Genomic DNA, 23,896 nt, shown 5'->3' with positions numbered 1-23,896 from the left:
ATCTTTTGAGAATTATGCTTAATTGCAATGTGGCAGAGAGTTAGATGATAGAAAGACACCACCACCGTTAGCTTACTTAACTGGACAAGTGGTATGATGTCATCTAACTCTCCACCAGAAAGCGAACAAGCATGTTAAAATGTCAAACTATTCTTTAACATATAACATGATGATATGTCAACATCTGTGTAAGTATCACACTCGCTTAAAATACCAACTGTCACTGTTAATAGTTTCTTGTAATCTTTATAAAACCCTATCAGAGTATAACAGACATATTTTTCTTGTAAAATACTTATAAACATTGAGAAATGAGTTGTTTTTCTGCCAGCAGTAATATGCACGTTACAATAAGATACATTTTGTGCAGGACCGTGCAGAAATCCCTGATGACGAATCTGCTGATTGTGGTGTGAAACCATTGTTTTCTTATGGCTTCTGTGACCAAATACTTCCTTGTATGACAACACTTTCATTTTACTCAGTTAATTTTCTCTCTCTTCTTTCAGAACACCACCTCGCGTATTAGCTCCTGATCCTCCTAAACAAACAGCGACCAGATTCAAATACTGTGTCATTTCTACGAGTGAAAGGTCTGCGTGTGCCCGAGCACAAAGGCAGAAGCAAACGAGAGATGTCTGTGCTCAAAAACATCCCATTATGTGGGAGGTTGGTCTAAGTTGCGTGGGTTCAGAATGTATACTCAAAAATAATCCAAGAACTTGTAAATCAAGGAAGTTCGTGATGCACAAAAAGAGCGGTGTTTAAAGAAGTCAAGGACAACACAAGAGACCACAGGAGGAAACAGAGGGGGAATCAGGTCCAGGCAATGTATGCTGGTAATGAGTGTGCTCAGTGTGGGTTTGGTGGAAGCAATTCTTTGTAACTTCTACAGTTCAGGTGAAAGAGCCTCAGTCCCTCGTGCAGTAGAAAGTAAGCTCGATTTAAGAATGCACTCTGTGCCCGTCGTCCAGGACATTCAGTCCAATAATAAAAACAGCCACTACGCTGAGGGCAGGAATCTGAACACCAGCACTCTGGTCTTTGATATCATGTGCAATACTGAGCTGCAATAACTGGAAGACGGTCTTTGATTTACAGACTGCACCACCTGAGCCTTTAAATGACGCTCGCACTGATGGAGCGATTTCAGCCTCAAACTAGAAAACAGAGCTTGAGCTTCTTGGAAAATGTCACTGTCTTCATATCTTCTGATGTATTCTTTACGGCCTTTTGACAGATAATATATCACTGAAAATAACTATGTTGGTCATGCTAATTACCAGCATATACTACAGTAAAATATCATAAGTAAATGTCATGTTGAAATGTTTGATGTTATTTTTTTTTGCTATGGATCTATCACGTAAATCGAGTTTTACACTACAACACTGGTTTATTAGTAAATGTTCATGCTGTGAAGCTTGAGGCTGTCAGATAGGGGCCACAGATCCATATCCTTCCTCCACATTCCAGATGATCCCATTTTTCATGAAAAATTCAGCTTGTATGCAAGCCACACGTGAGTGCTGCCGGCCCGGTTGGTAGATGGCGGGTACAGGACGACGGCCGTATTCTGAAGAGGAGCACACGGGAACTGCTCGGGACTTCTCCTGAGGTGGAGCGGGAGAAGAGGGCAGAGGGATACAGAATAAATACTTTAGAAAATAAAGAAAGACTTTTTTGACATGCAGGAAAAAGCACTGATGTTATTAATAACATTAATGATGGCTGCATTCCAGTTCGGTGTGACAGCTCTGGGGTCCAGGTGTTGTGCATTACTGGTTTTCCCTTCAGTTAACATTATCTGACCAATATTACAACTTTGTTCTATAAATTATATGAGTATATAATTCATACACCACTGTATAATTTAACAGCATTAAACTTGATAAGTTTGTTCCAATAACACACCAAATTTGCTTGTTTGGTGCTTGCTTAGGTGCAGTGGAGCTGAAGACTTAGCTGTTCTGCAGAAGAAAACACAACTTTCGCTCATATTTAACAAAGACATTACATTCATGGTACACTACAGTAATCAATATTCAATTTTGGCTTTAATTATTAACTTTAATTACCTACAACCCGAGGGGGAAAGTCAAAACACTCCATAATTGAGCAATAAGTCATTTTTTTTTCAAATCAAATTCTCTCTCTATCTTTTCCAATTAGTTGAATCTTTTCAGGTACCCCGTGGTAACTACAGACGTACCCCCTGGAGTACTCCTGGTTGGGAATCACATTTTAATTTCCCCCCTGCGGTTTGTGATATATGACTGAGCCACGGAGCGCTGGTATGGAGTGGTGAGGTCACAGATGAGGCCAGCTATCTTAGCACTGAAGGGGAGGGGGGTGGTATACAGCTTCAGGGGCTGCTTTCTATGATTGCACTGCTATAGTATATTTATTGATACCTTAGAAAAACGTGATTTTGTAAAGTCATGATCATTGCAGCTGAAGCTCTCTGCCAGAACTGAGATGAAGACATGATTGTTCCTCCTTCTCTGTTCATTCTGCCTCTTCATTGCCACGACATGTAACAGGATACAATATTGGCAGGAGTGAAAATAGTCCAAACAAATGAAAGTGTTAGCTACGCCATAACGTCATATTATGAAAAACTAAAATACATGTGCTGCTCAGTATCACCCAGGGCAGCAGTGAGTCTCAGCGAGAGCTTTTTCTACAGATTTTTGAACACTGGGAGCCTCTGACTTCAGGGAGGTCAGGCTGACTGTCTGCAGAACAGGCAGTACCTGCTTCTGGCTGCTGCAGATTCACTGCTGAATTCACATTTGCATAAGCCTTAGTGGAAACAGGAACAAAAAAAATAACACACTACCATTATCCTCTGAATAGCATATACAATAAATAGTTTTTTAATTCATATTCAAATGTGAATTCCTGAGCAGAAATGTCCTAATTCAGCAGGAGCTGTCAGCCAACCACTCAACTAACTGTAATTACAAGCTCAGCAGTGTGTGTGGCTGCTTTGTTCACACCCCCCCTCTCTCTGCTTTCAATGACCCAGAAACTCACTGTGAGCTACTTTTCTTGACATGAATAATTACTCTGTGGGGATGAAAAGGCTTCAAAAAGGAGCCATAAACAAATGTCATAAAACATAGAGATATATGTCAGCCCCCACATCGTAGAAAATGTTAACAGACTGATAAATAGGGCACATTTTGAAATGCACGCTCTTTTAGAATTCATTTTCACACTATACTGACATTTCCATCTATGGACCACTCCAAAGTCATACTGTTAACTCGATCTACAGCCTGAAAAGTTCTGTGTTCAGGAAACACCAGGAGAAGGTCTTATTACATGTGTAGAGTGGTAGTGCTTATAATGTACACTGATCTGTGGTCCGTGTGCCAAGTGTGTAGGTGGTCAGTGCTATAAGGCAATATCCACTGACGTCATCAGTGGGTAAGAAGTAAAGAACTGTACTGCATTCATTCGACTTCTCACTACATTATTTCTGTATTGCATCTTACTGTAAAACAATTGTGGAGTATTTACTTGTGCTTGTACTCATGAACATGTGAAGGAAGCTTTGTGAGGCTTGATAGGCCTAATATAACTTTTCACAGACCAGAACATTGATCCTGACTATAGTTCAGGAAAATGGGATAAAAGTAGTACAGTCACTTTAAACATGTTGGTGGAAAGTCATCCCTGACTGCACTGTACCATTGATTCAACAGTGGGTCAACTCAGAAGCAAGGACGGATTTGATCACTATTAATTAATCACTATGAATAGCAATATTAATTACCATTACAAGTCTATCATTCCTGAAGCTGATGTCAAGATGTAGGTGGGCAAGTTTGGTCCTTTGGTAAAATTATGATGAAATAATAATGTATGATCCATGAAGTGCATGAACTTAAATACTTAAGTTTGAGTTCATTGGCAAGCTAAAGCAGTATCTAAGCAAGACATTTAAGAAGTAAAGCAGCAAACTGTGGTCATTACCTCTTTGTTTATTTCTAGTCCTCTTCCTTTATCGTGTTTTCTGTCATCTCGACGCAGTCTCATGTCGTAACCCTCAGCCTGGTGGAACACTCGGTCGTACATGGAGACTTCTGGGACCTGCCGAAGGAGAGGCAGTGAGTGGGTGGTTGTCATTTGAAGCCTGTCTTCAAGCAGAAGGGCATCATTTTGTGCCACTTTGGGCAAGGGGCAGGAGGTGGAGGTGCGACCGCAGCCGACAATCACAGCAATCTCTTCTCGAAACTGGCTCAGGTTGAAGCAAAACAAGCAGCACTGCAGTCAACAGCGAGATTTCTCTTAATCATTACAAGAGACCCTCACATGGTGTTAGAGCAGAATCACTGTTGGATGACTGCGACATATTCACTCACATGAATTAGACATGTTGTAAGACTTCTGAAAATCAACTCTAATGCAAGTGGAAAAACTTGTTAATCAGTAACAACATACTCACACTTGTAGGGACTCGATTATATCTAAGCTACATGTCATTCCTTTCATACATTGTGCAGTTAGCTTTAGCATTAATCAAATTCGCTTACTTCTATTGTTTGGCACTTTCCAAATACCATCAGCAGTATGTGGAGACTCTGTGGCCATTCGAACATTTCTGTTGAGATGTTGTCACACCACGATTAATGGAAATATTTCCAGAAAACTGGCTAGCTAGCTAGCTACCTTAGCCCTGAGATTAGCTTAGCGGGCCTGGCAACAAACTTTTAACATAAATTCAACGCTTTACGTTACCTCTGAGACTTTGTTAAAGAACGACGTTTCTTTTGTTTCCTTTCTTCGTGGTGGGATGTAACTAAACGAAGACAAGGTAGAAAGCGGTTTGGTTTGTGCCTCCTTCGATACGTCCATGTTCTCGCCTAAAAATCACTCAGTAAAGGTGATAAAACCTGAGAAAGCTGAACATCCAGCTACATAACACAGCGCGCCGGCGTCTGTGGTTGCTAGGATACACGTCCGCTCCGACTATGTGTGACGTGCTGCCTTCAAGACCGCTTTCTTTGTACGTACTTGAGAGTTTCAGAAAAAGGACTCAAAAGCATTTGATTAGGGACGCATAATATGAGTCAGTCCACTAAACAAAATTATATATAATGCAGTGGGGAATGAGTACGTTGTTGCCAAACTTTGAGAGAACATTAATCTGCTACTGGCTTCTTCCATCCTCAATACATTTAAGGGGATGTTTTCAAAGTCTGCTCTTGCCTCGCATTTCTCACCAATTATTGACAAAACTTTCATTTTGCTTTATTTTGCAACTTTAAGGACGCCAATAAGATAACTCCTATATTCAATTTTGCAAATGAAACTGGTTTAAGAGACACAATATCATAACCCTGATGAGCTACTACATTCAAACATATCTATATAGGCCTACCAATTACTTTATGTGCCTTATTTTCATTGATGATGAAAATAAATATTGTTTCTTTATTTTAATGATTTATCTTTAACAAAATTTAGACGGTCTGGCAGGAGACCAGTAGGAGTATATCTAACTGTAATAGAATTATACAGTTTTATATTGTATTAGAGTTATAGAATGCTGATATTCACATAAAAATATCAGTCAAATTGTCTGTTGCTGACACACTTTTGACTTATTGCGACAGGAATGTTGAGAGTCAACAGTGGAGCATCAGAATAAAGTGATAGCACATCCCTGCACCGTTGCCTCAGTGCGTTCCTTTATGCTAATAACACTTGTCCCTTCAAGGTCCTGCGAAGGTCTCTCGCTGCATCTGCTGTGTGACTGTGGCAGCAGAATCAATTTATAACACTGGACAGACTCTGCCTCAAGCACAGTGTGGAATATGTGGTTCGGTCATCACAAGAAAAGTCCATTTGCCGGGGCTTCAGATAAAGTATAAATACCCTCCCAGTCCCTCAGCTGGATAAAGACACAGATGGTGCACCTCAAGTTAATCTTGGCAAATTGAGTCCAGCGGGGAAATAGGAAAAGTTGCTACAAAACAACCCCCGTATGAACAATTTGTATCTATAATGTTGCATGCTTAAAGCAATAGTTTGACATTTTGGGAAATGTGCTCATTTGCTTTCTTGCCCAGAGACAGATGAGTAGATTGATATAATTTCCTATTGGTTAAAAAAAAAATGAAGCTGCGGTGATAGCGTAACTTACCACCAACATCTGTGTGGCATCAATCTACTAATCCAACTCTCTTTCCAAAACACCAAATGATGGTTTAGGGCTGTGGCAGGTCATCCCCTAAGTTGAAGGTTGCTGGTTCAATCCCCAGCCCCTCCAGTTTGCATGCTGAAGTGTCCTTGGGCAAGCTACTGAACCCTGAACTGCTGGGCTGTGTCATTGCTGGGTGAATGTGTCATCAAGTGCTTTGAGTGCTCGGTAGACTTGAAAAGGCTGTATATTGGCATCACATTTGTCCATTACTTCATGGGTTAAAGGATGTTTTGAAAAACTAAAATTGTGCGTATTATAACAGAGCAGGATGATGTGGCTAAAAAAAATGAAAATGCAAATAAATGCGTTGTCATTTTATTTTGCAGCACACAATTTTAGAGGCTGTGTATGTCTGTACCTGCCTCCATCCCCCTTTCACACACAGACACAAACACACTTTAAACTATCGCTTCACAGTGTGTGTGTGTGTGTGTGTGTGTTAGAGAAGGCTCACATTGTTCACATAGTGGGACAGTTAACCTCTAAGATTTTTCCATTTAGGAGATTACAGCTGTGACATGCACCTTGTGTGTGTGTGTGTGTGTATTACTCACATTGTGGGGACTCGCCTTGCTTATTGGGACCTATAACGTAAATCATTCAATTTTAGGATGAAGACGAAGATGAAGGCAAGTAGTGGTTATACTTATGTTTAGGTTAAATCTCCAGGAAATGAATGTAAGTCTATGTAATGTCCCCAAAAGTGATGGAAACATGACGGTGTGCGTGTGTGTCTGCCACCTGCTGTTATTGTTCTCTCCTTCCACATAATTACGACAGAGCAACAGGGGGTGGCCAATAAGAGGACACCACTCACTGCGCCGTGAGTTTGCCCAGACCACATCACAGACACACGCACACACACACAGAACCACACTACAAAACCCCAAATCTCTCTGTGAGCAGGGGAGCGCAGTTTTTGATCAAACTGCCAACGATTCAGCAGCACAGTTCAAGAGGTTTCCAAGAGCAATGACGTGGAGGACTGAAGGGATGTGTGGACAAAAAGAAAGAGACAGAGAGAGAGAGAGAGAGAGAGAGACAGAGACAGAGCACGATCACCACCTGCTTTCTTTCATTCTGGATGTTGCCTCAGAGCGCAAGAGTAATTACCGCTGACATTTCAGAGGGATATATTGCTATTTGGCAGGAGTCACTGTGGAAATGAAACCACCTGAAGGCAGGGGTCAGTCATTTCAATGGTCCTGAGTTATTAAAAGGAGGTTCCAGTGTTATTGAGCCTTCTTCTCATCTGTATACTTTTTCCCCCTGCTTCAGATGATGCTTGGTTAATATTGCACATGTTTTATATCATTCTAAGAAGCGCTGAATATTTTCCTCATCAGCATGAAGCCAGGCACACTTCAGCTGATAATGAAGATTCCTTGGACAAAAATCTGTGCATAATAAAAGGTCACGGCTATTAAACAAGCAAGCCACTTAAAAAAAAACTAACCCAGGCAACAAATGGCTCAGAAAATGCCAGAAATTTTTTCTTCAATCAGATGCTTACTATGAGAAACAGTTTTGGTTATTTTATTTTATTTATTTTATTTTTATTTTTATGTGAGATTTCAGTGTTTGTCAATTTGCCCTTTCTTTACTTACTTAATTTGAAGTGGGCAGTTACAAAAACATGATATTCACCAGTCAGAGTTGACAAAGCATGATGACAGATGACAGACACTCCTGAGAACTCTTAATAAATAATACTTAAGCATGTTGTTTTCCTAAACTTGTCATTGTCGCTTATTTTGTCCTGAATGTAGGAATAGTTTTCAGGGGCTTGAACAAAAACATACGCAAATTGGAAAAAGTACAAGAAATCAACCACTGATCACGTCTCACTTCAACTATCATCATGTCCACCAGGTCTCTGTCAGCACTGGCACAGATCGCAGGTAACTTGCTTTGAAATAGTGGAAACACTGATGTCTGATATGCATTATCTTTAAAAAGGAGAGGAGAGGAGAGGTTCATCCATTCCTCCACCACCCAGCATTATCTCTCTGTGGACAAAGGCCAGTCGATCTCTAGTATCAGCCTCCCCCCTGCTGGACATGGCGAGTAATACAACAGCGTCTCCATAAGAAACTTCTTTTTCAAACAAAACACGACTAACAGGAGAGAAAGACGAAACACATCAGATTGTATGTCTGTCCAGAGAGTTTCTTTCTTATCAGCTTTTGCTCAGTGGATCTGAGTCTTGTGACGCCAATGAAAAAGTCAATGAAAACTAACCTTACATAAACCCTAAACTTAAAGCTATATTTTCAGATTAAATGAGCAGCACTGCCTGTCAACCACTTAGGAGCTTTCTTTCTACAGGCACAGCTCCAGTGGCACAAGTGAAGACGATCAGCTTTGGGGTATGTCGACAATGAGCACAGTTTGTGACCTTGCCTTATAAAAGCCTCGACTGGGAAGCCTTGGCAAGGTGGGAATAATAAGATATTAATTCTAGTCATGGTGCATCAGGCCATTAACTCTGTGCAGTTGTTTTAAAGCCAAAGACTGTTTAATTTTTTTAATATGGCAAAACACAGTCTCCCTTCAGAAATTAAAAGCCGAATTGACGAGCAATAAAACCCTTTAACACACCCGCTGCTGCTACAGGCTTAGATGGTCCGGTCTGCTAATTACCACCAGTATAAACAAGTAAAATCTATTTTACACTGGACCGAGCATGAGGCGATACTCACAGGTCAGTTTAACTCAGCATTCTCTATCATAAATCAGTATCATAAATGTTAGGCTAATATAATCTGCAAAGCAACCTGACTTCAGACCCTCTGCCTCACCCAACTACTTCCTTCTATAGTATTATTCCTGCTGTACAAACATGTCATTTTCTCATGGCAATCCAATTCTAACCTTTTAAACATCTGATGTTGTTTTGATAATGGGTCCACGCACACAGAGTCAAATTTGTCATCCAAATGTGCTGTCAAAGTGAGTGAGATCAGCTATAATTGAACATCAGCATCATTTTGGCTGAACAAGCGCAGTAAGACGTTCAAATATCCCCACTGGACTCTGCCGAACCTGAGCAGTTCAACAGCTGCTTCACAAGAGAAGAGAAATAAGGCTGATCCGCAGCCCTGCACTGACTGTAATGAAGGCATTCAAACTAAAGGTCATTTTCCATGTTCAGTCCCACTTATAAAAGGGCAATATGATGTCATCTCATCAATAAATCACTCCACTATCTGTTGCTACACTTCCGCAACAGTTAGTCAATATCAACATTTCCACTCAGGAAATCATTTGAAGCATTTTGTGCAGGTGTGTGTCTTTTGTGTCAAAGCCCTTTGAGCATGCAGCCGTGCTGTGATTCTCTCATCACTAGAAGGACCTTCTGTTCTGTCCCAGAGAATATTTACTTGACATCAACTGAAGAGACCTTGGATGTCGCTTTGTAACATAAAACCCACAAGTTGTGGATGGCCAGCGTGAAAGAATCCACAAGCGAGCAGCAGCATTCGTCTGTTCATCCTGAATACAGCTTGAAAGAAATGTAAAATAATCCAATAAATGTTTAAAACACATCTTAATATTCTGAAATGTCATTTCAGCAATCTTCTACAATTTTTACATCTAATATTTAGTCTACCCAGATTACAATATTATAGTGATTTATCAACAAGATGACATGATTTTGTCCTTTTATGACTTATTTTGAAAAGAAGCAGGATTAAATATAATTTTAATTGAATTTTAAACATTTATTTGATTATTTCAGAGTTTCATTCTAATATGTAATATGTCTGTATTTATTATTGGATTCTTAATTTCATGCTGCTTTTTAAAATCTAATACTGAACCTTTTGGGTCCATAGAGTTTTAGTGACTGTCTTGCTCATAGATACTGAATAGCGTTTTAAACTGTGGGGTTAAATCATGCATCATCCATGCACAAGAAGTATTACTATGATCAACACAGAGTTTCTTAAATTCAGATTCTCAGGATTAAAACAAAAGACTTTGAGCAGAAGCCTCGGTTCACGCCCAAACCAGCAGATGGCATCAGCAGTACAGCTGAGACCACAAAGCACAGAGAAAAGAAGGCCATGACAGACGCTCAATCATAACAGCTGCCCTTTTCTGTTTGTATCCGGGAGACTTTACCGACCTCTCCGCTCCTCCCTGAAAGTATGAGTAACACAACATTCAACCATCTTTTATGGAAACATCACAGAAACAATCAACTGCACATGAATCACTCTCTTAAATTCCCCAAAAAGTCGGTCTTTTCCCAACAGTGTGTCGCATATTAGAAAACTCAATTTACACGCAGCCTCTAAGATTATCATTCACATCATGATCACGGCTGACGGCTTGTATATGTTCTGTTCCTACACTGGTTTTCGCTGCTAAGTGGGTTTTGTATGTCCTACATTTTACTGTAAGTTCACACGCGCACACACAGACGCACGCGCGCGCGCACAGTGACTGCCGTCGTTCCTTGATGACCCACCGTCTGCTCATTTCCGAAAGCTTACGGAGATTCACCGAGCAGCGACCCGGCCCCTCCCGCCCCCCTCCTCCGCGCCACAGCTACTCTCCCCTCGGCTCCACTCCGAGGAGGAACCCGGTGCCCCCGGCTGATCGTTTCCAATTACGTTACCCCAAGATGGAGGTCTGCAGATGGCACTGCTAGCGTCTACGAGTCACCGTAACCGTCCGTGTGTCTTAAATGACGCTTTTGTCGGGACAGAAGTGATTTTGTGCCATCTTTTCTTCGATTTTTTGGGGGATCTACTTGGGAGATACTGAGCTCCAGGTTCGGGTTGTAGCAGCCATGAGCTCCGGTGAAGGAGCGGAGGAGACGACGAAGGACGCCAGCGACATAGCGGCGTTCTTCAAGACCGGTAAGCCCAAAAATGAGTGGAAGAGGTCGGACTGAGCTCCACCGAGAGCTGCTCCCTTTGGTCCAGCTGTGTGAGGGACAATGTTCCCGTCCATGTTGACTGCTTTGGGGGCTCGGACAGTGTATAGGGAATAGGGAAGGCTTTAGCGAATGAATTTCATAACTGTTGTTATAAACGAAGTGTATAACAAATCGTAATGGCCAACACAATTGTGGAAATCTCTAAAGATGGGTTTCTTCCATGCATTTTTCCAACGATAGCCCATCCGGACTGAGTAGCCAGGCAACGTTAGCTAGAGCGCTAATTGTCAGAGTTCCATCTTCGGACACATCTCCCAGATTTGTCAACGCTTGGTCGGCTACCTCTCCATGTACTTCAAGATACATTATTCTGTGTTCTGCCCTTTCCACGGCACTACTTAAAGTCGCTTTTACTTATGTCTGCGGTCCAAATGAGGATGTGGAATGTAGCTAAGTTTGACCAAGTAAGCGTCAGGAGAAAGGAAAACATAGGAACCGCAAATGTATGTTCCCCGTCCAGCAAGCCCGACACAAATGGATCAAAGCGACTCTTATGTTAATAAGAACAACACGCTATTACAATGGCATATGGATGACATATTTTTATGTAGATCAAGTGGAGTGACTTTAGATCTTACAGAAGCGAGAAAAGAAGCAGGTCAGGGCTGTCCGAAAATGGACTGATGTGGTAACTAACTACTTTCAACATCTTAGCTTCCAATGCTAGCCTGTAAGCTAGTGAATCCTGTATCAGATTTGGTGAATCCTGTCTGCTTGGTTGGCTAACAAATGCTAGCTAGTTTAGCACCGCTAGCTCGCCTGTGAGTTGACAAAGCGTGTATCTAAGCAGCTTATTGATGTATTTAGCGCAAACGTACACGAGGTGTGTCTGTTTTACATCCACTATTCCGTTGACTGGTTGTTTGTTGTTTTCTGGGCTGTCAAAAAATAGCACAACTGTACAAGCTATGTAAACAATACATGGCGTGGCACATACAGCCTGGGTGTGCACTGTGCAGGGTAAGCTAGCTGTGTAACATGGCTATCAAGGCCAAAAGGCTGCCTAATATCAATAAGTCTGTTGGTCGCGATAAAAACCGCAGAATATCAGTGACACTGATTCATTCAAACACAACCAAACTGTTGTTTTTAGACAAGGTTAGTTGCTGCCCAATAGCACGTTCAGACTGTTAACACAGCTAAGTAGGCTAATTAATCAGCAAGGACTGTGACTTGAAGTCCTAACACGGGCCTGCAGTGGTCCCATAGGCTACAAGAGCAGCTCAGAAACTGTGAATTCTAGGGGTCCTAGCAGAGATTAAAGGTGGCAGAGAAATATATGTTTAAGTTTTATTTTACCTTGCAGTGTTTGCATTATGAAACCATGTGTAAGGATTTCTCATTTTAAACACTTCCATACCCACACCCATTACACAGCATTAATGTTTATACCGTTGTTACAAAAATTATGTATATCAACTGAAGTTTCCTCAGATACAGTTGAATGAAAAGGTGATCCATGGCTCTATGTCTGTCCATATGTGGGTGAAACAGCATGAACCGGTGAGCTTATGGGCTGCACTTGCATAGATGCTAGATAACCCTCTATTTATGTTCACAGGCTGCAAGCTGTGAATTAGATCTAGTGCGTGATGTCATGTCTGCCAGGGTCATCATCTAACTCCACTTGTTTAAGTAGCTTACTGTTTCAATGTTGTTTCTCCATGATCCAATAGCTCCCTTTGTAGTATGTGTGTAGTGTTAGTTGCATGTTATTTTTTTCCTGGTGATATGTGCACAAGTGTGTGATAAATATTAAAATGTAGCATATGAGAATAGTCATGCATTGTGTGCATTGTTCATAAGCCATATCACTGGCTGTTCTAGTGCACTGTCATGTGTTGGACCATTGTGGTAGAACTGAGATTTTGAAGTAAAGTCAGAGGGGTGTAAACAAGCACTAGAATGCAGAGTATTGACATCCAGGCTCTGGCTCCTGTGGTTTTGTGTCTAGCGAGATAATAAGCACAGAGTGAAGTTCAGTTTCTGTATTGAGCTGATCTGATGGCTTCCTCTTAGGGAGAGAGGCGAGAGGCATCCTGTAACTCACTCGCAGCCACACTTTGAATGTATGTTTTGTTGATGGTGCACAGCTGCAGCCATTCTGCTTCACTGTTAATCAGATCTGTTGCTAATTTGTTGTATAATTAAAATGTGTAGATATGGCTCCTTCTCTTATTGCCACAAGTCCATCTGCTGCAGTTTTAGTTTGTAGTTATGAAAAGGCTCTTTGTTTAACAATAGAGCACTTAACCATATATTCACTTTGTTTGTTTGGAGAGAAGCAATGACAATTTTTGTTGCACTTAAATTTTCTCTAGCAGTGGTGGGGCAGCTACTGCTGAATTGATAATAAAAGAGGAATTGTGGAAAGGATCATGAATGAGCATTTCATGCCACTATCATGATGAAAAAATCTTCTCTGTACTTAATTGTCTCAGTGATTGACAGAGATTGAGGGCCTGCCTACATTAAAACACCAACATTAATCAAAACAAACCTGTATGTTAACCGAGATCTTAACTTGGGTCTGACAGTTATCTAACCTAGTTTAGTTTTATCTTAATGGGATCCACAATTTTGTGTAATTAAAGCTAAACAGAGCCTGCTAGCACTTAAGTTCAATTATTGGCGTTTTATTGACAAAATGTTACCCTAAGCTGCTTTCTTAGTGTAACTACCATCTTGTACGAAGATCCTTTACGAGCATGTGTGTTTGTTGTCTTTACAAACAGCACACCTTGTTGAACACACCTCTAAAGGTGTACTTAGTACTGATTATGAGTTATGTGTGACTGATTGTACAGCAGTTGCAAACAGCCGCAAAAAATATGACCCAGGGTTTTCTCAGGTTGATCTGTGCTTATCGTTGATGCTGCTTCAGTGTTGCTGTAACCGCCTCAGAGGGCCTGGCACCATCAGTTAGTGTGCTGATGCTGCTGAGCGCAACAGGACAGTGACTGACAAAGACCACCTACTGTATGAGATAATGATAACTATGGACAAGATATTTACTGTAAACATGAAATTTTTGTTTCAGAGTGCAAGTCATGTCCATTATCCTTTATCTCCAAACAATGTGTAACTGCTGGGGACACCAGGAATGCTTTTACTAATGCTGTTCTGCACATTTCTGAGCGCTATGTGTGGTTTATATTGTACACAACCTGTAGTTCTTTCAAGGTCTCCCAACCTCAACTGGTACTGAATTCATTTATATGGATATAGAAACAGAAACAGTTCAAATAGAACACCCTTGATGAAGGTCTTCTTCAGACTTCTCAGTAGTGAAACCAGTAATGAAACTACTATAGTCCTGAGTATAGACAGTCTACCAAGATATGTACAATGAGCTGGTTGGAAGGCTTGAGTGTCACCTTTGGGCTCCCCTCCTTTTTGTTCTGCTTGTGAACTTCCTCCTCATAGATCTGGGAGTCTTGTTTTGACATGCACAGGTTTGAGTGTCTTGCCGCAGGCTACGCTTTCTTTCCCCCCTCCATCCTCAGCTCCATCCTCATCTCTTTTTCCATCCTTTGGCATTTGGCCTCTTTGTCTTTCCCATGTCCTCCCTCTTTGCTTTCTTCCCCACTCTGCCTGCCTGCCTGCCTGCTGTCTGAGTGTTCATTCGCCAATGCCTGTTTCATGTTTCCCCCCCCTCCCTCATTCTTGTAGTGTCGTGTTGGGCCTCTCCGTCCTGATGCAAAATGACAACTAATAAAAAAACGAGCTTCCCCCCGTCTCTCTCCCCTGTCTTCCAGACTGGAATTAATACCTAGGCCTCAGAGCTCTGAAAGGGGGAGTTTTGTTGTGGCATGTTGTCAATCATCAAGTTATTCCACTCCAAACATATCTTTGGCTATACTGATGACTAAGAGGCTGATTTAGTGTAGATTTCATACAGTTATTACTTGTTGGTAGTGTATGATATTATTCATGGTTGGGGGGGGGGGTCTGCAATCCGCACTGCCAGGCCTTCATGAATGAATATTTAGAGTCTGCAACACGCCGTTCACAAGGTTGCTCTGTATGTTTGAATGAGCGTCAGTGTGTGCATGTGTTTGTGCAAGAAAGAGAGTGAAACAGACAAGCAGGAGAGAGAGAGAGGGAGAGAAATCTGATCCAGGGCATGCATTTATGACTCAGGCCCATTCACCCAGGATGAGGTCTGCACAGACACACACACACACACACACACACACACACACACACACACACTCTGAGACTAATGGATATTGATCCAGGAGATGGAGACTGATTGAGGTCCCTCAGTAAAGGTTTCCTCCAGGCTTAAAGCTGCCAAGTCAGACACAGAGCAGAGGCTAAAGCCTAATGCTACACAAAGCACAATTCTTTTATCATCCCCATGTTTATGGGATTGAAGGAAACAGGACTGGTTCATCACAGATCAGTACAAATGGATAAATGAAGGCTAGGTTTGTTGTCACATTGTTTTGCTCCCTTTTTAATAATATACATTATTTTTACTTAATTACTTGACCGATTATTCAGAACCTGTAATCACAGAGAAACAGCCAACTGAGTGAGTGTTAAACATGCTATTTGTTAAAATTGGGTGACTTTAAAAAGCTGCTGAGGCTGAGATATCCTCGCTTTCAGCCCCTTGTATCAGCCACACCCCCAAAACACAGGATCCTACATTTCCCACAGTGCAACTTAATAGCCCCAGATGACATCATTAGCGTTATTTTATCAGACTTCAGAAATCTCCCTTCACATTAATTGAAGGCAATTGTTTTCACTGGCTGAATAGTGTCTAAAATCAGTATGACCTTTTAAACCACCACACTTAATCCATATAACTAAAGGTTTTGAATGCCAGGCACTTCTAATATTTGATAGATTATGATATTAAATACAGATTTGTCCACTAAATACAGGTTGACAATACAGATATATCACTACCTATGTATACATGTATACATTATCTATATATTTCATTATATTGTCAGTTTTCTCTAAAATCAGTTCTTCTGTTCGGAGTAATTGAGGAATGTATTTTTTGGCCAATTGCAGTAAATTAAAAACCTGACTAATCAAATTACTCTGTCACAGTGGTGCAAAAATAATTCAGTGAAGCAGTTATTGATAAGCAACATTGTCCACAATTTTCTAATACACTCAGAGATATTATCAAAGGCGTAGATTAAGGTTTCACCAGTCCAAAACACCCAATAAGTATCAATGCAGACACTGAGTATGTTAGGCGGACCGGGTATTGGTTTTGGTCATGATGTGAGAAATCTACATTAAATGCAGTTTCTCTGTCAGTTATCATTATAAAAATTCAGTTAAATGAATTCAGTCCTGGTGGGCTGCTCATTCTTTCTGGCACTACAGTAATGCCTTGCCTACGGGAATCGGAATCAGTATCAGATGAGAAAAAGTTTGCTTTGATAGTCTTAGCAAAACTTCTGATGGTACACAAGTTTCCATCATTCTTTTCATATGTTGTGTTAGTGTCCACCTCCAACTCCAAACGTTTGACTTATTGGACGAGGCCCAGAAGGGGTTCAGGGGACAGAAATCAGTGTGTTTGAAAAACAAATTTTAAGAAGCTCGGGCTGAGGGTAACTCTGTTCGATTCTCAGGCATCATGTGGTTTAAAGTACAAGGGGTTTCGTGATAGGCAGCCGCTGTTCTCTCTCAGCTGCCTTTCACACTTACTCACACACACAAGCACTTTCTTCAATTTTCCCTTCTCTACTGACCCTGTCTCCCCCATCTTGTCTTCACCCTGTCTTTGTACTGTTAAGATCCCAGTGTACATTGACATCCACCGCGAGTGGCCTTTTCTACTTGTACACACATTCTTAGCAGCAAAACATGAGGTACCTCACACACCTCTAAGTAACTGTACTATTGTGCAACAGAGAGGAGTGAACATAATAAATGGAAGCCATCTGGAGGGAAAGATAATGTTATGAGATTTTATCCTTTTATTTAGCCAGGCATCTTCAATCAAGAGCAAATGGATGGCTGGGTAAAAAGCTTTTTAGAAAGGGCTGGAGATTAAGCTGAAATGTGGGGATAAAAAAACGCTCCTTCCACTCAAACTGTTCCCTTTATTGTGGCATTAGAAATATGATGTTTCAGTTAGAAAGGCATTCATCCCTTAAAATGAAGCACAAATACAAACACTGAACACATGGTAACAAGACGAGCAGCGCAGGCACTTGGAAACCATTAGTGGCACAGACCATCATCTGAATAACAACCTCTTTCTGTCATGCATTCTTCTTTTTGCAGGGTAAATTGCCGAAAAATGCTGCAAATATCAGTTGGTTAGTAAAGAGTAAATAATTTAAGTTGCTCTCATTTCCCCGTGGGTAGCTGTGTAAACGCATAATCTTTCTCATCCCTAATGACAGGTGCAGGTACATTAAATTTTAAAGAGAGATTACAGCGAGCAGAGCAAGCCAGACCTCCTCAGTCTGCTGCGAGGTCAGTTTGAATGGGAGGATTGTGATTCTTTTTTTTTTTTTTTTCTTGTTTGAATTATCATCTGTAGAAGCCCTGGGCAGTATGATCAGCATTTCGGTAAATCATTAGCATTCAAACGCAGAGCGCTGCCAGTATCACAGTTCAATGAGAAGAATGACATGGCAGATCAGGATTAGTGCACGTGTCCTGTGACATGCTTCATTCCAAGCAAGTGTTTGTGCCAGAAAGGAAGGAAAACGTCCAAGGTTATGTTTGACGAATCGCCTTGAACAATACCCACTTGTGCTCTGCATCATGTGACAGAAACTGTGGCTTATGTAGTGTGAAAGTTTGATATGTTCCAAATGTTACGGTAACATCAAACAACAGCCAGACCAATCGCAGCGCAGAAATATTAACGGCTGCTAATCTCACCAAGGAAAGTAAATTAGCTCATACTTTACACACCTAGCAGAAGAGCTCGAGACCAATGGCGTCCCGTCATCCTGGGGATGATTGAAAATGTGTTTGGGACAAGCAGAGATGTTCCGCGGGATGCATCTTGGATGAAAGGGATTTATGTATGTATGTATGACTATCGCGTAGACAAACTCATCTGGACGCTGACTACAAATACATAAAGCTACAATGTGTGGGATTTGGCCAGAATTTTTGGTTAAAATGTTCAAAAATTAGCTAAAATTATCAACTGGATGTGAAGACGTAATAGTTCTGACCTCAAGTCTGTTTTGCAGGACTAAAATGCACTCATCAGCGAAATTCACTCATCGTGAAAAGCACTTCATTCAGACTTGACAGAAACAAAAATTCCAGCTCTAGATGCTGCTTTCCCATACTGGTGACGACCGACCATCCTCTTGGTAAAAGAGCTAACAAGCTAACGGCAGCTAGTAGCTACAGCCAAAGATAGCTAAACAAAGAGCTGTTGCGGTTGCTCTTGTCATATGCTGCCCGCTATTTGTTTGGAGCAACCTTCGACAGGTGGCCAATTCTTCCGTATTATACCTTTAGAATCTGAAAGGATGCAGTAAACCAAAGATGCATAAGAACAAGATGACCCTTTTCAAGCTGCTACCATGGTATGAAATGGTAAACCCTTCCTATCTCCTCCTGGAGCCCTACCAGTAGATGCATAGCATCATTAGCATTTATTTGGATTTGTGTGTCTGACCATGTGGAAAATGTAAATCCAATATGCAGAAATGATGCTATGAGAGCTAACAAATCAGTAAAGTTGTGCACCGTAAAACCAAAACACTGAGCTGAGAGACTCTAAAATGCTCATAGAGCCGTAGAGTCAAGTGATTAATCTTTGTGGATTCAATGTTACTCCAGAACCCGATCACATACAGATAATCATGAGCCATTGTTAACATAAAAGTATTGATTATAGCAGCTTTAAATGTTAAGCTACAGTATGTGTTCAGAAAGATCCTCCTTGTTCAATTAATTTTGGAAGAACTTTGGTTAAACAATTCCTGTGGTAGACCTGATGTCAAGCTGGCACAATCCATCATCTCACTCAAGGCCTTTGTTGCTGGTCTGTGTATCATATCACAGGCTTATAAAGACTGGTCATCTGGGTCAGTTTTACTTTGCCATTACTGTGACGTATTCCAGTGTGCAAAGTCTGGGTTTGCCTGCTAAGTTTTCTTTTCTTTTCTTTTTTTTTTTTTTGATGTGCTGTTGAATTAATGTCATGAGGTGAGCCAAGAGGTACATTTCTTATAGGGCAGTTTCCTGTCTTAGCCACAATAGGTTTAGTGGTTGGAACCAATCAGAGACAAGTTAAATGAGGACATTTCATGAGGTCTTGATAGCTAAAAAGCACACCTACAAACGCAGACCAGGACGGAATCAGTTTCAAAACTCTTGTGCACCATGTGAATGAAGGGAGAATCTATCAGCAGTTATTGATGCAAATGGAGAAATTACTGATGCAAATTTAAGATTTTTTTGGACTGCCATGGTAACAAAGAGTGAAATACAGTTTTGACCTCACAGATTGGGGTCCACGGCAGAACTGGTCGGAAAACCCGTCCCACAGATGTCTGGCTAGACTAAACACTGTAATTTTTCAATCAGAACACAGTGAGCGAAGCCATCGAAAGCCATGAAGTAAAACTGAATGGCAACACTAGAGTTGTTTGTAGCCCAAAGCATGTATGATGTCAGTGTGAACTCTAAGGCGTACCACAGTAATACAAACCTAAACCAGAACAAAAAGCATCAGATTGCATTTCAGAGGGAGTAACGTTCACTTCCCCGATAGTCAGACGCTTGTAAACAAGTTTTGTCTTTCTCTGGATGTGCCATACATGGCAATGTGAAGAGTGGCCTGTAACAGCTTACAAATGAGCTCGGACAAGTCCGGGGAGTGATTTGAAAACGCTGATGAATAACTTGTACATCTAGCTCTGCTGCAATGAAGTCGTTACAGAAATGTATTTAATAAGATCGCCTTAGATGTACATGCTGATAGTAAAGCCCTGTAAGAATATATAGCCGAGAATACAATGTTTTGATACCAGAAAGTCAGTATGTTATTAATAATATAGTGAGCAGATTGCAGATCCTCTCAGAGAGGGTATGGAGTGAGTGGGGAAGCAGACTGGCCAAGAACTGTTTTAACAACAAATCTGCTTGCTTAAACAGGAATATATACATGATGTGTTTGAGAGCAGAGCTATGTGGCAGCAGTACAAGTCCCTGTCCCTGTTTGTGTTTGTGTGTGTGTGTGAGGCGGTGTGATGTTGTCAGCTCTAACAGCATTAGGCATGTTAGAGGTGAGAGTTCATTGGATTACACACTCTGACCTAATCTAATCTGCTCTTTATTCTCTGGGATTACTGTGAGTGTGTTCTCGGACGTAGGCGTGGAGGTGGGAGTTAGGGAGGTGGATTCGTGGTGCCTCGGTGTGCATGGTTACACACACATGCAAAGTATTTGTTTGACATGTTGGGAAATCTGCTGTTAGAGGAGCAGTTTGTTACCACTGTCTATAAATATGAAGCTGGAACCAGTCTAGCATAATGACTTGCAACACTGGGAAACTGCTCTGTCCGACCATCACAGAGCCCCAAAATCTGTACAAAAACCCAAATACAAAAACAAGTTGTGGTTTTGTGGGTGGTTCTGTGCAGGACTGTTTTGCGCTTAATCCCCCTTAAAACCACAATTGATCTTTTAAAACATTGGTTTTTGTACAGATTAAAAAAGCAACACAATTTGTTAATTAGTGAGCTTTAGAGGTGCTGATAGGTGGATTTCGGAACCTTTGGAAAGAGCCAGGCAAGCTGCGGTTAGTCTTCACGCTGAACTAAGATAACTGTCTCTTAGCTGTTGCTTCATTCTGACCAGACAGGTTAAAGCGTGGTATCTATCCTCTCATCTAAGTCTTTGCAAGATAAAAAATAAGGGTATATCACAACACAAAATGATAAACTATTACTTTAGCTGTTGCCCAAACACAAAAAAAAACTTAATTTAAAGGACCAGTGTGTAGGATTTCATGGCATCTAGCATTGAGTACACCTCTCGCCTCATCCCCCACTTTCCAAGCGTGTGGCCGAACCTAAGGTGGCCACGAAAGTCGTGAAAAATGCAAAGGGCACTCCCCAGAGCCAGTGTCTGGTTTGTCTGTTCTGGGCTACCGTAGAAACATGGAGGTGCAACACGGTGGACTCTGTGGATATAGATCTCAAGAGCGTATTTTAAGGTAATGAAAACACAGTTATTCCTTTTTTAAGGTGGAGTATAATGGAGTATAAAACTGGCAAAACTCTGATTTAAATTAGGAACTGTGTGATCTGAGAATAAATAAACAAATCTGCATATGAGCATGCATTCCATGCCAACTTTCAGTAATTATGGTATGTCTGCAATGAGTGCTATGGACACATTCGGGTGGATACCAAAAACCCTATAGAGGCCCTATACCAGACTGTCAGGCCATGTGTAATTTTAAGGCCACAGCAGTGGTGTAATTCAGAGAAGGCAGATATTTTAACACAAGAAATACACATCGTAAAGACAGCTTTCTGTTTTGTATGTGCACGTCATATCCCACTTTCATGTCCACCAAACAAGGTCGAGCTAGCAGTCTGTCACCATGGTAACAACAGCGAGCATGGCTGTCTGTCTGACCCATGCTCTGTCTCTGCTAACAGGCCTATGTAAACCAGGCCTGTGCTTGCTTTACCACTCTCACAAACAGAGCCACAGGTCTCACCCAGATACAGACAAGATAAGACCAAAGGGCAGCTGATAAGTGCTAATCTTGACGGTCGGTTTCTATGCTCTTGATCTGGGCCATTTGGTTCAAGGGTGGATCACTCGCTGCATTAAAAACAAAGTTTTATCTGTGCCGCGGCTCCAAAGCACGTACAAAAATAAACCGAAACACAGAAGCAGAAGTGTGCTCATGTAGTAAGATACAGTAGCTGTCAGTCAGAGTACTTGTGAATCAGGGCAAGCAGAGCAAGGTATTTCCACTCAGTTTCAAAGTAGGTAATGAGAAGTGAAAAGAGGGCTATTGAGTTATTTAAAAGCATCATATAATATTAGTGAAATCTAGTTATATGTTAACCATTAACAAGGGAATTGAAGTATTAGGGTGTTTTGTCAGATGTGTAAATGAAATGAGTTTTTGGCTTGTTTAAATCCCCTCTTAGGAACAACTGAAACACACACACACACACACACACACATGCAAACCTCTCGCCTCTCTGTGTGTTTATAAAAAGGAGCTTGTCCCACTTTTCCCTCTCATCTGCTGTGCTCTCGTTCGGTAATTTCTCCGGCGTGATAGCTAATTGGTGTGAGCTCGGGGAAAATTGGCCGCCCCGCCGCTGTCTCCTGAAAACAAGCTGGAACGAGAGAGAGAAAAGAGTCGAGGGGGCAAAGAGAAAAATGGAGAGAAGATGGAGAAGGAGGAGAAGACAGGAGGTAGGTTGTAGGGGAGGCGGGGTGCGCAGGTTGCAGGCAGCCATGAAATCACGTGCAGATAACCGTTTTCGTTACGCGTTCTTGTAAGAAGAGCATAAACAGCAAGCATGGGAGTGAGTGAATCATTTTATTGTCCTGTTAGAGGGAAATAAGGAAGTCTATTCAGAGCAGGTGGAGGAGAAAGGAGAGGGGCTGCAAAATTCAAAGACCGGGACAGAGAGCAAGACCTTGGAAAGATACTGGGAAGTGGAAGAGAAGTGGAAATGTATGTGCCAAGCTGGGTTAACAGAGTTTCTACTGGTTAATGAAAGGTATTGAATCGGCCTGCAATTGATTAGGATCAGTGTGAAAGATTTGCCAGAATGGTCTCTGCTCCTATTTTGAGAGTAGAAGGAGACAGAGAGAGAGTGAACCAAACTAGGACAAGTCCTGAAAGACCATTGTACTCCTTTTTTCTTTGGGTCTCCAGTGCATTCAAAACTGCTATCTCACTGTCGCCCTCCCCATCTCGCTCACTTTCCTCTCTCTGTCTCTTCCTCGGACTGCCTTTCACCCCGTTTCTCTCCTGATAAGGACCGGTCAACGGGAGAAATTGATCCACTGTAAGCATCAAAGTCAGTGGCTTTTTGTGTCTTAAGACATACGTTATGGAGTGTCGAGGTCCTGGAGAGGGCCCCAGAGGTCCCCAGGAAAAATGAGGAGCAGTTTAAAGCAGTGGCCTATAGGGCAGAGCCATGGTTTTTATCTTGGCTACAGTGTCTAATGGAGACTATTTTGCACCTGGGATCCAAGGTGAGGCCAGATAACAGCACGGACAGAAAAAATTCAGTCTTGAGCATCAGGACTGGAGAGCACTGGCACACTTTCACATTTTGTATATTCTGCTCCTGCCTATCATAGACTTAGTTTTGATTATAGATTTAGAATGGATTTATCTATCATAGACTTAGTTGTGATTTAGTTGGCCGTCTGATATGTATTTCTTGGTAAAAGTACTTGCAAGTAGTAGTGAAGTATGTAAAGTTCCAACTTTGTTTGGAATGAAGAAGAAGTGGCTCAGTACTTCACATTAATTGATCCCTTCAGGGTTACAGATGCAAACGCTGTGACTGTGGCACCAAACAAGAAGCTGCTTTTAAGGAGGAAATATGCATAAAACATAAACATTTCTTGAACATTTTGCCCTTGGGGCAAATACCTTTAATTTACGATTGTTATAGTGAGTGATGATTGGGATTAGGAAAAGCTTTGCATCAGTTTTCACATGAAAACCTGCATTTGATTGTTGGCGATATGTGTTTTAAGAACGTTATCACTAC

At 41.4% G+C, this 23,896-nt stretch overlaps 2 protein-coding genes across 6 annotated transcripts in view; one reads left to right on the top strand and one right to left on the bottom strand.

Annotated features, from left to right (window-relative positions):
• Window positions 1–1,433: 1,433 nt before the first annotated feature.
• Window positions 1,434–4,866, bottom strand: c16h5orf49 (chromosome 16 C5orf49 homolog). The gene is made up of 3 exons (XM_041956101.1): window positions 4,750–4,866; window positions 3,985–4,101; window positions 1,434–1,613 (listed from the first exon to the last, which is right to left on the bottom strand). The coding sequence occupies exons 1-3, from the start codon at window positions 4,864–4,866 to the stop codon at window positions 1,434–1,436; spliced, it is 414 nt and encodes a 137-aa protein (XP_041812035.1).
• Window positions 4,867–10,815: 5,949 nt separating this feature from the next.
• trioa (trio Rho guanine nucleotide exchange factor a) overlaps window positions 10,816–23,896 on the top strand; it is a 70,819-nt gene continuing 57,738 nt past the window's right edge. For all 5 annotated transcript variants that reach the window (XM_041955936.1, XM_041955935.1, XM_041955934.1 and 2 more), the window contains exon 1: window positions 10,816–11,088. In XM_041955936.1, coding sequence (XP_041811870.1) covers window positions 11,019–11,088 — 70 coding nt within the window. In that variant the 5' untranslated portion in view covers window positions 10,816–11,018. The remainder of the gene's footprint in view (window positions 11,089–23,896) is intronic.

This window comes from Chelmon rostratus, chromosome 16 (assembly GCF_017976325.1).
Source record: "Chelmon rostratus isolate fCheRos1 chromosome 16, fCheRos1.pri, whole genome shotgun sequence".
Lineage (NCBI taxonomy): Eukaryota > Metazoa > Chordata > Actinopteri > Chaetodontiformes > Chaetodontidae > Chelmon > Chelmon rostratus.
The sequence above is the reverse complement of the archived record's forward strand: the minus strand, read 5'-3'. Positions and strand labels throughout refer to the sequence as shown.

Coding starts and splice junctions, on each gene's coding strand:
- c16h5orf49 (XM_041956101.1), bottom strand. CDS start 4,866: ATGGACGTATCGAAGGAGGCACAAACCAAACCGCTTTCTACCTTGTCT. Junction 4,102..4,749: donor TCTTTAACAAAGTCTCAGAG/GTAACGTAAAGC, acceptor CTCCTTCGGCAG/GTCCCAGAAGTCTCCATGTA. Junction 1,614..3,984: donor GACTAGAAATAAACAAAGAG/GTAATGACCACA, acceptor GCTCCACCTCAG/GAGAAGTCCCGAGCAGTTCC.